The following is a 16,781-nucleotide window of genomic DNA, read 5'->3' as shown; positions in this document are numbered from 1 at the left end:
CCTTATCTTCTGGTACAGTGGAAGCTGTGGATGGAGGAAGACTAATTGGTAGTACCTCCCTCCACCCTTGGGCCTTGGCCTTCCCATCCCTCTTGCAGATGGAATAGTGACAGATTTCTTGTAGCCTTTTGTTTTTCTTTCTTTCTTTCTTTCTTTCTTTCTTTCTTTCTTTCTTTCTTTCTTTCTTTACAAGTCAGTGGGGTTAAGTGACTTGCCTAAGATCATACAGCTTGGTCTGAGGTTAGATTTGAACTCAGATCCACTTGACTCCAGGGCCAGTGCTCTATTCACTATACCACCTAGCTGCCCCTTCTTTATGCATTTTTTAACCAACATGTATAAATTGGTGCTTCTGTTTTTATTAAATTTCCTTTTTTTTTGGAGGCCCTGGTGAAGTTTTTGAACATCATGCCCCTTACCCCATTTCCTCCAAGAGCTTTGTGGTTTTTATTGCAAGATTTTGCAGAATGAGGTGCTCTTTGGGAATGGATATGTCCCTTTATAGAAGAACTGACTATATCTTGTAAATCTCAGGCTACTAGTATATCATTTTTATTTGTCCTTCATTTTCAAAGAGACCATGACATCTGGAAGGGGATGCCATGATTTACAAGTGAATCAGATTTAAGGGAGGGAGGGCTGTACAAAAAGTCACATGTGGATAGAGTGTTAGAGGTGGAATCAGGAAGTCTAAGATTCAAATCCAGCCTCTGTCCACTTACTAGCAGTGTGATGGTGGAGAACCAGTCGATAAACATTTATAATGTGCCAGGGCTATAAAAAAAGGCAAAAGACAATCCCTGTCCTCAAGAAACTTACAGTCTAGTGAGGGAGAGAACATGCAAACAAATAAAAAGCCAACTATAGACAGGATCAACAGAAAACAATTAGAGAAAGGGCATGAGAATTAAGAGGTATTTGGGGAAGGCTGCCTGTATGAGATTGTAGTTAGGACTTAAAAGGAAGCCAGGGAAGATACTATGCAGAGATAGGGAGGGAGAATGTTCCAGATACAGGAGACAGAGAAAATACAAGAGATGGAGGAGGGTGTTGTTCATAGAAAAGCCAGGAGGTCACTGGATGGAAGAGAAAATGGCAGAGAAGAAGGTAGAAAATGACTGGAAAGGTAGGAGGGGCCTAATTTAGGAAGGACTTAGAATGCCAAATGAATGTGCTTTAGGAAAATCCCTTTAATGACTGAATGGAGAATTCAGGGAGAGGCTTGGCGGGCAGATCCACCAGCAGGCTATTGCTGTTGTCTAGAGCAGTGGCAGGATCAGAGTCCCTTAGTTTTTCTAAGCTCAGTTTCTTTGCATGAAAGACTAGGAGGTTGAATTAGATGACCTCTCAGGTCCCTTCTAGTTCTAAATCTGTGATCCTATGACCTGTCTGGGCCATAGTTTCTTCATCTATAAAATTAAGAGTTAAGACTAAATGATTTCTAAGACCCTTCCCAGTTTATGGTGGTATGATCTCTCAGTTTCTTTATCTGTAAAATTAAGGGATTAGGCCAAATGATTTCTAAGTCCCTCTCAGGGTATGATCCTATGATCTCTCTTGGCCTCAGTTTCCTCATCTGTAAAAAGAAGAGTTTGGAGGTAAGGTCACTTCAGCTCTATGAACTCCTCAAATATGGTTGGAAAAGAAGACCCCACTATGAGATCCCTGCTATGAATCTGGAGACTTCTTCTTCCTATCCTAGGTACATGTGTCCCTTGGCTAGTGACATCTTGGACCTTGCCAGCTTGGCCACCCCCTTGGATTCGTTTCTTTCTTTTTTTTTGACTTTGTTGCCTGCAGCATCTACCCCGGCAAGGCCCGGCCTCCAGGACGACTACTGCCTCCTAAACTCGGACCCCAGTGAGCCCCAGCACCCCTTCTGTTTTCTCTCTTCTCTCTGCTCCGGGGGGGCACGCATCCCCACGTCATCTTCATGCCAGCAGGGCCATGGCCTTTTCTTCAAGATTTGCCTTCTGGGAGCAAAAGGGAAGTCTTGTTTAAAATGTCTCATGTCTCATCCCTCTGACCTTTGTGTTTGTTAGGGGTGCAGTGGTGATAGCAGGGCTGGCAGTGAGGGGATTTGCTCATGACACCCCCCCCCCCCAGCTCCTGCTGGCAGGTCAAGCCCTTCACTTGCACACTCCCCTGGGCAAAGCTGAGCCACTGACTCCCTTTTAGCTTCTTGGATGGCTCCCCTAATTTGTGCTTGTTCTTCTGCTGTGGCTGCTGCAGGGGACTAGATGGCAAAGACAACACACTGATGTGGCTGTAAGCTCAGGTTACTCTCTGAGAGCTCTCTCTGTGGCCTCAGATTGCAGATGCCAAGGTCCTACCAGCTTCATTTGGCTTCTTGGGGGTGGGGAGAGTGGAGAAGGCATTGTGGACTAGCTATTACAGAGCGATGACGGGAGGAGTTGGGCCTGGCAGCCAGCCTGGGTCCAAGAGTGACTCAGTCGCCAGAATGGGGCATGCCTTTGTATGTACTCACAGCTCCAGGATGGGGATATGACCCAACCCCACCGTCCCTTGGTGGGGAACAGAGGACTGGGGAGAGACTTAGTCAGTCGGAAGCTACAACCAGTATCTGAACTGTGAACTAAACGAACTTTAGGGGAGGCAGAAGTTCTCCCCACCTCCCAGGTGGATCAGATTCTTGGGGTGGGGGGAAGTTGCCTAGAGAGAATTAGAGCTAGTGCCAGTTAAAGACTTCATGGACTGGAGGCCGAGCGGGTCCTAGACCTGAGTTTACAGCAACATCTGTACATGTATGTTTGCCCTGGGAGTGGGGGTTGGGGGAGCTGCATTAACTACCCTTCTATCCTGTGTGTGGGGTGAAATAATGCATGTTATGAACTGGATGGGGTAGGGGAGAGGGTCATGTGGGAATCAAGAGGGTAGCAATGGGTTTGGGGAGGAGGCAGCAGATCTGGATGAATTTAGATGATCATAAGATGTAGGTTGTGTCCTTTGCTCCCCAGACCCTCCTCTTCCCTCCTCACCAATCCTATGACCCATTCCCATCCTAATCATCTAGAAATCATTCTTTTTCACTTGACCCAGGGAAATGTGGCCTTACTTTGAAGCTTCATGCAAAACTTTGAAAGCAGTCACACAGAGAGAAATAGTTTTTCCTTTTAAGAAGAGCTGCAGTGGCCATGGGAGGGAAGCCACAGAGCTGACCAGTCCCCTAAGCCAGTTCTATTGTCCTGTGCTTAAAATTAGCCTGGGTCCCTTGTTAAAAAAAAACAAAAAAACCAGGGAGATTTCTCCCCCACAAGATAATCAAGATCATCCTAAAAATGTTTCCAAAAATCCTTTTCCTTTAATGAGAGAGTGCTATCGGCCCCTTGGCATCCTTTTTTTTAGGAGCCCCTTCCCCCTGAAGCAAGACATTATGTTAGGGAGACAAGCTTTCCAGGTCTTCAGGGAGATGGAATAGACAGCTGGTCAAGAGTGATACCATGTGAACCTAGTGATACTATGATATTTCTTCACATTTTTCAGTGGGATTAGAAGAATACTGGGATGTATGGAGGAGTCTTTCTTCTCTCCTAGGGAGAAATGAGGTTGTTCAGCTGGGCTACCTTGGGAGGAGAGATAATATTTGGGATGTAGGGAGGAAGAGGCTAGAAAGGTGAGAGAAGGAGATTTCAGAGCTCAAAGCCCAGCTGCTTTGGAGTCTATTCTAATTTTGAAGCTAAAAAGTAAGGAGTGCTTTTGGGGTTACTACATTTCCTGTCATCCCCCAACCCCCTATTATACTGTCTGCCAAATAGCCTCAGTGATTGCTCTTCCAACATTGGCCAGCCTTTAGGTCCCCAGCATCAAACCTCAGTATCTCTAGAAACTAATGCCTTCCTCTGGTCCCTACCCCCTTCCCATCATTACTTGGTTGACAGTTTTGTGGGTTTGAGGTTGGAAAGTAGTGGGGAAAAACATCTGGCCTCCAAAATATCCCCCTTGGCGTGATTTCCTGCCTCTAAACCAGAACTGGGATGAGAAGGCTCCATCCAAACCAGAGCTGCCTATTCTAGGCAATGACCAAGTTCTCTCTCAATCCAGAATGACACAGGGAAAAACTGGAGCCTTCCAAGCAAAGGCCATTTTAAATTTCCCCCAGAAAGTCTATGGAATCTTGATTCTATACAGGAGAAATAACACTGTGGGTATCATTTCTTCCTTGAAGTGACTGAACCATTAGGTTGGGACAGGAGGTGAGACATTTGATGTTAGGAAAGGGTGGTTCAGGGTACTTTCTCCTCATTTCAGAGCCATGCCAATGGTTGCATTTGGAGTGAATTAGCATGACTGTGTTATTCAAAGTGGGTTACCCCCAACCAGTGGTATTACTCTTACCACAGGGACTCCATATAGCTGGATTGAACCTGATTTTAAAGGAGAATATGTGGTGAGAGTATGGAGAAGTGAACTGGATTTATATTCTTACTTTTGTGTTCCTCAGTTTCCTCACCTGTAAAATGGGGGGGTTGGATTTGATGACCTCCAAAGCCCCTTCCAGCTCTAAATCTCCTATGACTTCTCACCTTCCCAAAGACCCCCTTTAATTTTGAAACTGCTTTTAGAACCCAGAATTGGAAACTCCCTAACCAAGTATGGACCTCAAATCTACCTCCTTTCAACCCAGCATCCCCAGTGACAGGAAGAACTCAGAGTTCTACCCTTCTGGGAGAATGGGGGCTACTTGGATGCTTCCCCCCCCCCCCCCCCGCTCTTAACTCAGGCCTAAATCCAAATCCGTTGGTGATCCTCCCCTCTTTGCTCCCTTAGGTTAAAGATGAGGACAAGATTATTCCAAAGCCGGGGCCCCTTGGAAAAGAAGAAAGGGCTGTAAGTGGGGTGTGTGTGTGTGTGTGTGTGTGTGTGTGTGTGTACAGTTCTCTGGAGGTCTGGATTAGTTTGAGGGGACATCGATAGATTGCTCAGAATTGTTCAGAATTTCTTTCCTTCCCATATTCAGTGAAATGATAAGTCAGGAAACTGGAAGTCTGGTCAGGGAGCTGCTTCAGCAAGGGTTGAAAAAAGACAGTTTCTCCCCAGGGAACTTCTGTTTAGTTTTCACCCTCCTCCTAGGATCCCCGACTTGACTGGGGGGAAGGGACACACACTGAGGAAGTTCACACGAGCAGTCTTCTCTGGCCTGCTCTAGGAGGAGAGATGGGGGCAGAGAGGGACTCCACGCAGCTGCTGCTGTTCTTCCCAGAGCCCTGGCCAGTGGGTCTGCTCCAGAGACCTCCCCTACCCCACCCCCAACACACAGGCACACTTCCTGCCTTTAGACAGTTATATGGCAGAAGGCAGGGAGCTTGGAGCACGGATCCACTGAGAGTTGAGCTGAAGCTAAAGATAAGAGGTCAGGAGGGACCCGGGCGGCTGGGAGGAATGAAGACCCAAGCTCATCTTCCATGGTTCAAGAAGATGAGTTTTCTCTCCTCTTTAACCTCCCTCCTGCCCTTATCCCACAATTCCCTAGACAAGGGATCAGGTCATGTTTGGAAGAGAAAATATTCACCTTCTGATTAGGTCTCTTTGTGAATCAGGGCTTCCATCATCAGACTAGGAAAGTCATTGTTTACCTGAGTTTGGGAGACTTCAGGACCACTGTGTTTGGGGGGGGGGCAGTAGAAGAAGGCATGAAATAAATGGGAAGAGTTCCTTGGAGGGATTGGGATACATAAGGGTTTGATCCAAACTTGAGTATCCTGGTTGGCAAGCTAGAGGTAGGCATCAAAAGCTTCCACTTCTTTTCCTGTGCTCACTCCATTGGCATAGATAGGACCCAGGAGGGAAGGTTGGCTAGGTACCCTCAGGAATATAAATCTTTCCATGGCAGGTAGGGAGGGGGTGGTCAAGATCACTCATACAGGCAGTTCTCAGTGCCCACTTGTGACCTGTCAAGCTCCTTACAGTGGTAGACAGCTAGCTACTTCCTGAGCTCATTGCCCAAGAACCAAGGCCTGGGAAGGATCCTGGCAATCAATATCTCTGGGTTTCTCCACAACTTTCAGGAATGGGGGTGTATGCCTATGCCTACCATAAGCATAGGACTACCTTCTACAATTTAGTTGGGGTAGGGGTCTACTGGCCAAAGAAAAGGGAGAGAATACCAGGCCTGGCACCTTGAGGTAACCTCACATCTCACCCTCTGGCTGCTTAGATCTAGAGAGATGCCAATCCTGAGCCCCCAGAATCTGGCTTCTCAGGGAAGTCTTGGATTGGGGCAGGTGCTCCGCCTCTGGATGCCAGGCTTCTCCAGGGTAGGGAGAGGGTGCATTCATCACGATGGGTCTCCTCTATTGCTGCAAGCTGACTGCTGGCCAGCTCTGCTGTTGCTCCCAGCATCCAGGAGAGGCAGCGTCAGCAGGCTTGGGGGTGGGGGTGAGGGGTGATGAGCTTTGCCATTAGCTTGAGTGGCCAGAGCTGGCTCCACACCCCTACTTCCCTACCTCGCCGTCCTGGGGAGCCCAGTAACGTGATGCTTGAAGCATCTTAGGCAAGGGAGGAGCTCTGGAGAGCTGAGCCAGGAACTAAGCTGAGAGGCAATTCATGGACTCCTCAGCCTGAGTTTTAGGGGGTCGGGGTAGAGTCTGGGTGCTGGGAAAGCCACCAAAGAGGTAGGCAAGAAGACGAGACAGAAAGCCCTCCTGCCCCTTTCTCTGCTTCTGGGCTCTGAGGTATGAACAGGGCTTAGGTTGGAGCTCGGCCCAGGAGATGGGCAGAATGGGGGCATGGAGGGTCCACCTGCCCAGATGATTGAAGGAGGGGGAAGCCCGGGTGATCTCTTTTCTTCTCTGTCCTTGGTACCTACTGAAAGACTGGTGATGAGGTGAGATTTAGGAGAAAGGGAGGGCCTCAGTCGAGTTAGGAGGAGGATGAGCTAGCCTGGCAGGGAGTGGCAGGACCTCTCGAAGGGAGAAATCCTGAGTCTTGGTCAGGATTTCTTGTACCAAGGCCTATTGGTAGAGGCTTGGGCTCTCAGGCAAATAGGTTCTGACTAGGACTGGGAGGGGAGGTGGCAGAGTGTGTGTGTGTGTGTGTGTGTGTGTGTGTGTGAGAGAGAGAGAGAGAGAGAGTGTTTGTTTCAAAGCCCTGTGATTTGTCTAGTTTTTCCAGGACCCATTGGATGTTGAGGTGGGAGGTGGGGGAGAGGTTGGGCTAGCATTCCCCTCCTTTTCCATCTGTATATGGTGAAGCTGGTGCCCATGACCTCACTCTGATGCCCCCTCCTCCCCATGTTTGCAAATATAGCTAGACGGTACCACGAAAGACAGAGCTTCTCCGCTCAGGAGCCCAGAGCCTGTGGAGACCCATCAGCGACCCAGTAGCCCTAGCCATGTGTTGAATGGCGATACCCCGATGCCTTCCATGAATGGTTTGGGGAAAACCTCACCTGAGCCCCAAATGGAGGAGTCCCAGGGAGTCTCCTGCAATCGGGTGGCAAAGGCTATGAGAAAGGTGGTGAGCAAGGTGCTCCCTGGGGATGAACCTGGAGGTGCCCGGGAACCTCCAGCCAAAGGTGCCAAGCCTCCTGAACTCCCTGCTCATGGAAAGAAGGGAGGAAAGGTCCCTCGGGTTCCTCCTGCCCCTACTCCTCCTCCCCTCCTGCCCAAACCCGAAGCGAAGAAGGAGCCGGCCAAGGATGAAATCTCCGTGGGCCTTCGGAGCCTGATGACTCGGGGCAGGGGCAAAGAACATAAGCCACGGAACCGACTGGCCTCCGAGAAGGCAGGGGAGAGCCCCACGAACCAGAAAAGGGACTTTGCCAAGAAGCTAGACTCCCCAGCAAAGCCTGAGACTGTGAAAAAGCCTGGCTCCCCAAGTCCGCCGAAGGAGGACGCAGACACAGTACCTGATATTGTCCCCAACTCAGACCTCACCCCAGCTGAACTTTCCCAGGTGCCGACCTCTGGCATCCAGCAGGAGGAGCTGCCTGGGCTGCTGACCCCTGGCATCCAGCAGGAGGTACCACTCTCCCTATTTGGTGTATCACTAACCTCTCTTGCCTATAGTAGTTGCACTACCCCACATCTCCTAGGCTTGTGCGTCCACTGGCACCCCTCCCCCCCAAGGAACCATGCCTGCTTGGGAGGACTGGGTACAAGATATTTGGTTATCTTTTTGGTTAGATTTTTGAGCGAGTTGATGCTATGGGTGGGCCAATATCAAAGAACCATGAACCTAGAGAATTTTCTTTGGGTAATACAATGCCCCAGATACTCTCTTGCACCTCTTCCCTGGCTCCTTGGCTAGCATGATGCCTGGTGGGAGATGCCCAGGTAAAATGTTGATCCTTGGACCACTTTCCTCAGATGGGTTGGGTGGGAAGTTGTTCTTATCTCCCAATTAACACTCTGCATTTTAGCAAAACTTAGGAAAGGAGTGGGTGTAGAGGGAGGGAGGGACGTGCTGGTGGGGTGTCAAGGTGGGGACTGCCAGCAGAGTCCTTCGTCTAAGCTAACCCTAGAATTGGGGAACAATATTCTTTGGCCTCTTAGTGGTATTTTTACTTCCTCCCTCCCAGCCTCTCTTAATTTTGGGGAGCAGCATGATATACTAAGTAAGAGGTGAGAAGATCTGGGTTTCAGAACCCACAATTAGTACCTCAGTTTCCTTGTCTGTAAAACAAAGGGGTTGGATTCAATGGCTTCTGAGATTATGTCTGAACTAAAATCTATGATTGTGTGTCTGTTCACCCTCCCCCCGCCACTATCATTAACCTGCTCAAAGGCTGTATTCTGTGTATGGGGCTGATGGAGTTGGGGGCAGCGCTACAGTCACATTTCCCTACCAAGTTGTCTGGGAATTTTTGGAGCAAAGGGTTTGGAACCATATTGTTCCCACTGGGGAATGGGGTCTTGTAGGCAATTTGTGGGTCATTTGATGTCTTGAATTCAGGAATCTTGTCTTATTTTTCCAGATCAATATAACAGCTACCCAGTCACTTCCCCTTGCGTTCCCTGGGGCTTCCGGGGTACACTCCTACTCTCCAGATGCTTGTGTGGTATATGGGAAAAGCAGCCTGGCATAGGGAAGTGAGGAAGACTTGGGTTCCAATTCTACTTCATATACCATCTAGCTGTGTTACCTAGGATTAGTTCTTTTACCTCCCTGGGCCTCAGTTTCCTCATCTGGAAAATGAGGGAGTTGGACTAGGTCCTCACAATGACTGAGGAAAATGCTAGTATTCTCTGCCTTTTATAGATCAGGAAACAGGCTGAAATTGGTGAAGTGAGCCACAATTAGGAAGGACTGAAGTTGGGTCTTCTTGTTCCAAATCCATGGACCTGCTGGCTGCCATATTGAGAATCGGATAAGCTGAACTATGCAAGCCTCAAAGCCTCATATGCGTATTGGCTATTATCACTGTGGTTGTTGTTGTGATGAATTTTACATGTTCTCCAAGGTCCCTTCTCTGTCTCCATTTTTTCCCTTTGGGCTAAATGGTTCCACAATCCCTCCTTGCACCAAATCAATGATCCTCAGATTCTTGCTTTTCCCCCATGATGTTCTAGTGGTGGCTATAATTGGCTCCAAGATGTCTCCTTAGTTCTCATTAGATGGTCTAGAAAGTCCTCAGAGCTTGGCCTCACTTCCCTGCTTCTTGCTTCCCTATTTTTACATGTCATCATGGACCAGAGGCCTGGCCAAAGGTGACTCTCCTCTCCTAGGGTTAGGACTAATACTGGTTTAACCTTTAGGCAGGACCCATCACAGAAGCTCAGCTGACCCCTGGAGAGGAGGCCCATGAGCGACTCGAGAGGATCTTCATGACTACTGTAATTCCTTCCATTCTTTGTGGGGTCTCCTTGCATCAACTAGTCACTCCTTACTGCGGGTAGTCTGGGGCTTTAGGTCTACGCTCTTGGGGAAGGGTATGTGTGCGAGGGGAATGGCTATTCTGTGGATGTCCATTTGGGGTCCAGTGTGTACCTCTTCCTCAGAACCCCATCTGCCAGGGAGGGAGACAATTCTTTTTTAGGTTTGCAAGGCAAATGGGGTTGAGTAGCTTGCCCAGGGCCACACAGCTAGGTAATTATTAAGTGTGTCTGAGACCAGATTTGAACTCAGGTACTCCTGACTCCAGGGCAAGTGCTCTATCCACTGCGCCACTGCCCCAGGAAGACAATTTTCTATCACCACTCCCTTGATTTTGAAGCACCCATTCCCTGTGCTTAGATACTGTAGTGGGCAATAGGGTAGGAATCTGGTCCAATTACCAATTGATAAATATTTAGTAAGGACTTTGCATGTACTAGGCTGGCCCTTGGAGATATAAAGAAAGGCAAAAGCACTATCCTTATTCTCAAGGATTTTACATCATAAGGGGGAAGAGAGTGCAAGGAAATAACTATGTCTACATAAGATAGGGGCATTTGGACCCATGGGAAGTGTTTCTCTAGTTTGGCCCAGTTGAAGTGGGGGCCAAGAGTGATGACCAGTGGGTATCAAGCCTGCTCAGAAGCAGAGGGAAGGGAGATGGGTTTTGCAGTGGGGACAGGGACTGACTGGAACTGGGTCTGATGATGGTATCAATTTAATGAGATGGAGAAAAAGTATGATGTGACTGGCTTGTGACTGAGCTCCTTGGGCCAGTCATTGAACCCACGGAGGGGTCCTTTTTCAGGAGTGCCAAAGAATGTCTAGCTCCACCTTTTCCTGGGCTAGGAGGCCCAGTTCCTGGGGTGATATCACAAACAAAGCTGGACCTGGGTGGTCTACAAGGAGGGCAAATAACTGACCTTAGAGCACTATTAGTAACGTAATAGAGAATGAGATGTAACTAGGAAGCAGCAGGTAGTGCGATACAGTGGCACAATCCCTGACTCTAGAACCAGAGATCTGGGTTCCAATCTTGCTAATTTCCTGTGTGACCTTGGATACATCACTCCTTGCCCTGACTTCAGTTTCCTATTTGTAAAAATCACCGATTAAGCCATAAAATAACGAAATTGGGCTAGATCAGGGGTGGGGAAGCTTTTTTCTACCGAGGGCCTCTTGGATATTCATATTGGTTATATTTTGTCAAACATTTAATTAATTCATCCCTTAAAAGCTAGTAGATTTATTGAATTTCAAGTCCTGTCTGTAGTTACCTTGGCAGTGCCAGCCCAATATGGCCTGTGGGCAGGAGGGTCACCTCCTCTGAACTAGATGATCTCTGGGGTGTCTTTCATCTCTCAAAAATGCAGGAATGAATGGTCTATCAGCCTGGGGTAAGAGACAGACTAGCCCAGGATGGACTAGCAGCTCCGTTCCACTTAGTCCAAACTGAGCCCTTGGACTGGGCTCTGGGGATCTTGCTGGGGATTGAGATACACTTCGTGGACTTGGTAGCAAGAGGTAGCTGACTACGAAGCTGTGTCCTAGTGCCTAGCCTGGGGAGGGCCCTGGCCCTGGGGTCCCTGTTGACACTTCCATGCTCCCTGGGGCTTGGTGGGATAGAACCTCTGTTTGCTGTAGGTATGGGGTTGCCTCCTATATCGCCATAACCCAGTCCAGCGTACTCTGGTGTGGCATCTTATTTGGAGACAATAAATTGGGACTCTTATATTGCCCTCTGCTTCCTTTGTTGGCACTGCTCAGTGATGGTCCTGTGGAGGGAGTAGGTTGGATCTAATTGGCCTCTCAGGTCTTTTCCTGCTTTGACCTTCTCTCATCCTATGACCTCTCATTTTTGCCACCCTACTATGCATTGACTGTGGCATACAGATGCGCCTATGCCCACATTGCACCAGATGGAGGATATGTGCCCATTTTCTGTTTGTATTTTCACTCTTCTTCTTTTCCCCTCTCTCTCCTTTCCTTCTTTCGCTGCTGACAGCTGGACACTGAGGCTGCCTCTACTGCCCAGAACCAGGTAGGGTGCCCCTGCCCTCAGGAACCCTCTGCTTCCATTGACCGACCGATACCCCTGGTCTGCACTTGGGCTGGTGTCTGTGCTCGGGCCTCATGCTGGAGTGTAAGGCCACCTGCCCCTGTCCACGTTCTCCCCTCTTTCCCTCTGTACCACCTTGAAGGCCACCAAGAAGGGCCAGACCTTTCCGACCTGGAAGCCCCTGAGATAGGAATTGGCCATGATGGCATCCTGGGGAATGGGGCAGGAAGGATGCCATCTGTTCTTAACTCTGGCTGGTTGCTCTGTATGTGAGATGTCTGCCCTGCTAGTCTTCAAGGCTGGAGTTAGGGCTGCAGATTTATTTTTTTCTGGAATGAGGAGAAAGCTAAGAATGGCTTCAGATGCCCTGGGGCCACAGGGACACTGGGCTCCAATGAATGCACAATGAATGAATGAATGAATGAATGAACGAATGGGGCCATTTGCATCTACCGGTCCAGCTTGAGTATCAGGCATTCTTTGTCTCCACCTGGTGGGCAGTTGAGGAACTGCCGCTTAGAGCCATCATGAGACCCAACACTTAACAGGTCCCAATTTAACCAAAATAATACCCATGATCCTTTTAAAACTTTAAACTAAATTCAGGAATCCCTCCCAACAAGTGATAGTAGTTGTATTTTCCCATTATCCATTGACGGAGAAATTCCATCTACTGGAAATTCATTAACATTTTATTTATAGTCTATTAAGAGCCCCATATATTTGAAGGAAAATGCCATTATATCTATAAGACTAATTCTGCTTCAGAAGGAGTATTATTATGCCAAATTACTCTTCAGATTTTGTCAGAGAAAAAACCCAATGGGTTGAGATTCAGGATCAAACCTCAGCTCTGCCACTTAATACATGTGTGACCTTGGACAAAACACTAAAACTTTCTCAGCCTTGGTTTCCTTTTTTGTGAAATGAGGAGGTGACCTCACTGACCTCTGAGGTTATTTCCAACTCTGATTCTATGCTCCTATGAGGAAATATCAGAATGATCTTTCTGATGATTGCTTTTTAGTGGGCAAGTGGGGTCTTGGACTCCTTGTAGTCAAGACTCTGTAGCCGCCCCAGGGACCCTTAGTCCATAGTTGGTGATCATTGCTCATAAAATTCCAGATAAACTGTAGTAATTCCGATACCCCTGGTCTGCACCTGGGCTGGTGCTGCAGGGGAACTCAGATCTCATCCCTGCCATTTCCCTCTCCAGGTCTCATCTTTGTTATTTTTCAGTCATTTTTGACTTTTCATGACCCTATTTAGGGTTTTCTTGGAAAAGATTCTAGAATGGTTTGCTATTTCCTTTTCCAACTCATTAGACAGATGAGGAAACTTAGGCAAGCATGGTTAAGTGACTTTTTCAGGGTCACACAGCTAATAAGTGTCTGAGGTCAGATTTGAACTCACAAAGATGAGTTTTCCTGACTCTAGGCCCAGTGTCACCTTTTGTGTCACCTAGCTGCTGCCTTTCATCTTATAGATGGGGAAATGGAAGTACATTATGGGCGACAAGTGATTTGATCAAAGTTACACAGTTCATTAACAGCAGACTTCAGAACTAGAAAGGATAATCCTGTCAACAGAGTATTGGGTCCCTCAAACTCTTTCCTCCCTCTATAAAATGAGGGAGTTGGGAGGCATCCTAGGTCCTTCTAAGCCTGGAGCTCTTTTGAGTCTTGAGTGCAGTTCTCATTTCTAAATAAATGTGGCAGAGAGCCTGATGTTTATCTCTGTTACCTCCTTCCTGTCCCTTCTGCCATTCCCTATGACATAGGTCTTTTTTTTTTAATGACATAGGTCTTAACTAGGATTTGTGGGAGAGGCAGGGATGGGGAAGGAAGTTTCAGGAAGCCTCTTCCCATAAGGCTAACCTCCAGTCTTGGATTCTACACCTTTGCTCAGGTCATGGGAACAGAAATCATAACCCTGATGGCTTCTGATAGCTCCCTCCCTCTGTCATTGGCTCCAGGCCCCTGGGTAATGTCTACTATCTGCCAACCCCGTGTTGCAAAGGGACTCACCCAGGGAGCCCCAGATGACAGGGATGAATTTTCTCTTGCTTCTACCTTTTCTCTTCCCAAACTGATGCATGGTTTGATTTCCATCTCCCATCTGGTTCTCCCAACCCCTATCTCACCTACTCAATTATATGTTGTTGGGAGTGAAGGATTAACTCTTTTTTTCAAACGTTTCCTTCCTTTTTCCTCGATGGCTGGTACCCTTGGCCTCTCTGGGCCTTCATCCCCTGCATTGCTGGCTCAGGTTTGGCAGCCCAAGGCCTAGCACTCTTTGCTGGGATCTGTTTACAATTTGTTTCCACCACAGCATCTTTGTGGGCTCCCTTCACTCCCTCATGCCCATGTCTGTGCCCTGGCATGCAAGTTTTCACCTCTGTTCTATGTAGTATAATATTTTCCCCGAGATCCTTTGTTTCACTGGTTTTGCCTTTCCTCATACTTACATGTTTTGGTACGTCCATTTTTTTTGTGCCCCTTGGCATCTTGGTGGGAGAAGGTCCCATCTGTGACTGGGAAGTCCTGTGGGCAGCTTGGCACATACACATGGACTCTTTCCTCCAGGCATTAGAGCTCCAGAGGGCTGGGAATAAAGGGGTCAAGACCAAGGGGTAGCTGTGCCTACATTTTCTAGGGTGATACCTGAGAATGCACGTTTCTCCTGGACACAATTTAGGAGAGAACTGATGGAGGACTGGGCATGGATGTGCTCCCTGCTTAGTTACTGTGGATCGAGGGGTGGGGATTCACTTTCCATCTTTTTCATTGGAACAGAAGTCTGGGGGCCAATGACCCACCAGACTGCATAGGGAGAAGGAAATGGAGGTAGAAGGACAGTTTGGATTTTCCATAGTCATCACCTTGCATGGAATCTCTCCTCTTCCCCACCCTCCCAACCTTTTTTTTTTTTTTTTAAGATTCTGGAGCTAGTTTGGTCATCTCTGACCCCTTCTTGTTCTCCCTTCTCTAGTCTACTCTCCAGATGTTCCCAGTTCTGTTTTCTTTTGTTGGCTTCACCAGGACCTGCTCTCTCTTCCTCTTTGCCCTCCCCCACTATGTGCCCTCCTTCTTTGTCTTGTTCCTCCTCCTGTGTTCTTTCATCCCCCTCCCTCCCAAGAACCTAGATCTGACTCTGCACTCTCCCTCCCCCTAACAGGCCAAGACAGAGGAGCAGATTGCTGCTGAGGAAGCCTGGCATGAGACAGAGAAGGTTTGGCTGGTCCATCAAGATGGCTTCTCTCTTGGTGAGTCTGAGAAAAGAGAGATTGGGCTTCAGAATCAGACTGAGCCTTAGCTCACCTGCTCTTTCTGTCTTCCTACTAATCCTTTCTTAATCTCCCAATCCTATTCCTACCCAATGTTAATAAAGTCTCACAACTCTTAGTTTTTGTTTTGTTTTGTTTTTTTGTTTTTTCCCATTCTTGATTTATGCTATGTGCACTAAGCTAGGCTGGCAATACCACTTGGCAGCCTGTGCTCCCAGGTAAACTCTTAATTCCACCTGGCAGCCTTGTGCATGTGTGTGTGTGTGTGTGTGTGTGTGTGTGTGTGTGTATGTATGTGTATCACTTTCTGACTCCTCATCCCATGCTTTTTCCCAGTTTCCTCCTTTCTCTCCAATGTTCCAATCTTCAGAGATATCCTCTCTCCCCACTTTTTTTGTTTTTTGCTTGTTTTTGCAAGGCAAATGGGATTAAGTGGCTTGCCCAAGGCCACACAGCTAGGTAATTATTAAGTGTCTGAGACCAGATTTGAACCCAGGTACTCCTGACTCCAGGGCCCGTGCTTTATCCACCGCACCACCTAGCCACCCCTCCTTTTTGGTTTTTGCAAAGCATTGGGGTTAAGTGACTTGCCCAAGGTCACAAAACTAAGCAAGTATTAAATGTCTCAGGCTGGATTTGAACTCAGGTCCTTCTGCCTCCAGGCTCAGTGCTCTAGTCACTCTGCAACCTAGCTGCGCCCCCCTCCACTTTCTTAACAAAATTAAGGCTATCAGAAGGGGGAGTTCATTCAGTTCCCCTCTATCTCACTTCAAAGGCAAAGTAAAAACCGAAGACTTGTCATGCCTTGATGCCCAAAATGAGAGGAAGGTTCAGGGAGCCCTTTCTTTTTTCAAAACTAGCCAAGGTTCTTTCCTAGTTTTTTTTTTTTCACCTTATAGTCTACCTTTTCAGCAGCCTGACTAGAGGCAGGGCAGCCCAGTAAACAGAATGCCTAGCCTGGAGTCAGGAAGACCTGAGTTCAAATCTAGCCTTACTTACTAGATGCTTACTAGTTGGGTGATCCTGGATACCCAACCTCTGGTTGCCCCAGTTTCCTCAACTGTAAAGTGGGACAGTGTGTTCTAGTGTTTTTCTGGAGATGCAACATAATCTTTCAAGGCCTCAGTTTCTTTTCTCTTTAAAAAGAGGGAGTCAGAAACCAGGAAGAACCAAAACAGATAAAGAAAATTAGGGACAGCTAGGAGGCAGTGGATAGAGCACTGGCCCTAGAGTCAGGAGGACCTGAGTTCAAATCCGGCCTCAGACATTTAATAATTCCCCAGCTGTGTGATCTTGGGCAAGTCCCTTATCCTCATTGCCTTAAATAAATTTTTTTTAAAATAGAAAGAAAATTATAGACTAATGTGTCTAATGAATCTTGATGTAAGAATTAAAAAACATTTTTTAGCAAAGAGATCACAACAAATTATCACTAGGATAATACACCATGAATAAGTAAGGGTTATACTAAGGAGGCAGGGATGGGTCAATATCAGGAAAACAAATAATTGACCGTATCAATAACAAAATTAATAGAAATCGTTTGGTGATCAATAAATGCTGAAAAAGTCTTTGACAAAATACAGCACCCATTCCTATTAA

At 47.5% G+C, this 16,781-nt stretch overlaps 1 protein-coding gene across 8 annotated transcripts in view; it reads left to right on the top strand.

Annotated features, from left to right (window-relative positions):
* The window catches only part of MYO18A (myosin XVIIIA), a 154,594-nt gene that overhangs the window by 64,253 nt on the left and 73,560 nt on the right, over positions 1–16,781 (top strand). For 4 of the 8 annotated variants that reach the window (XM_074189103.1, XM_074189099.1, XM_074189097.1 and 1 more), the window contains exons 3-7: positions 4,789–4,848; positions 7,267–7,980; positions 9,717–9,794; positions 11,840–11,875; positions 15,071–15,158. In XM_074189103.1, coding sequence (XP_074045204.1) covers positions 4,789–4,848; positions 7,267–7,980; positions 9,717–9,794; positions 11,840–11,875; positions 15,071–15,158 — 976 coding nt within the window. The remainder of the gene's footprint in view (positions 1–4,788; positions 4,849–7,266; positions 7,981–9,716; positions 9,795–11,839; positions 11,876–15,070; positions 15,159–16,781) is intronic. The other 4 variants (XM_074189100.1, XM_074189102.1, XM_074189098.1 and 1 more) reach the window with 2 other exon arrangements.

The sequence above is a fragment of the Macrotis lagotis genome, chromosome 5 (genome assembly GCF_037893015.1).
Source record: "Macrotis lagotis isolate mMagLag1 chromosome 5, bilby.v1.9.chrom.fasta, whole genome shotgun sequence".
Classification (NCBI taxonomy): Eukaryota; Metazoa; Chordata; class Mammalia; order Peramelemorphia; family Peramelidae; genus Macrotis; species Macrotis lagotis.
This window is presented reverse-complemented; position numbering and strand designations above follow the sequence as displayed.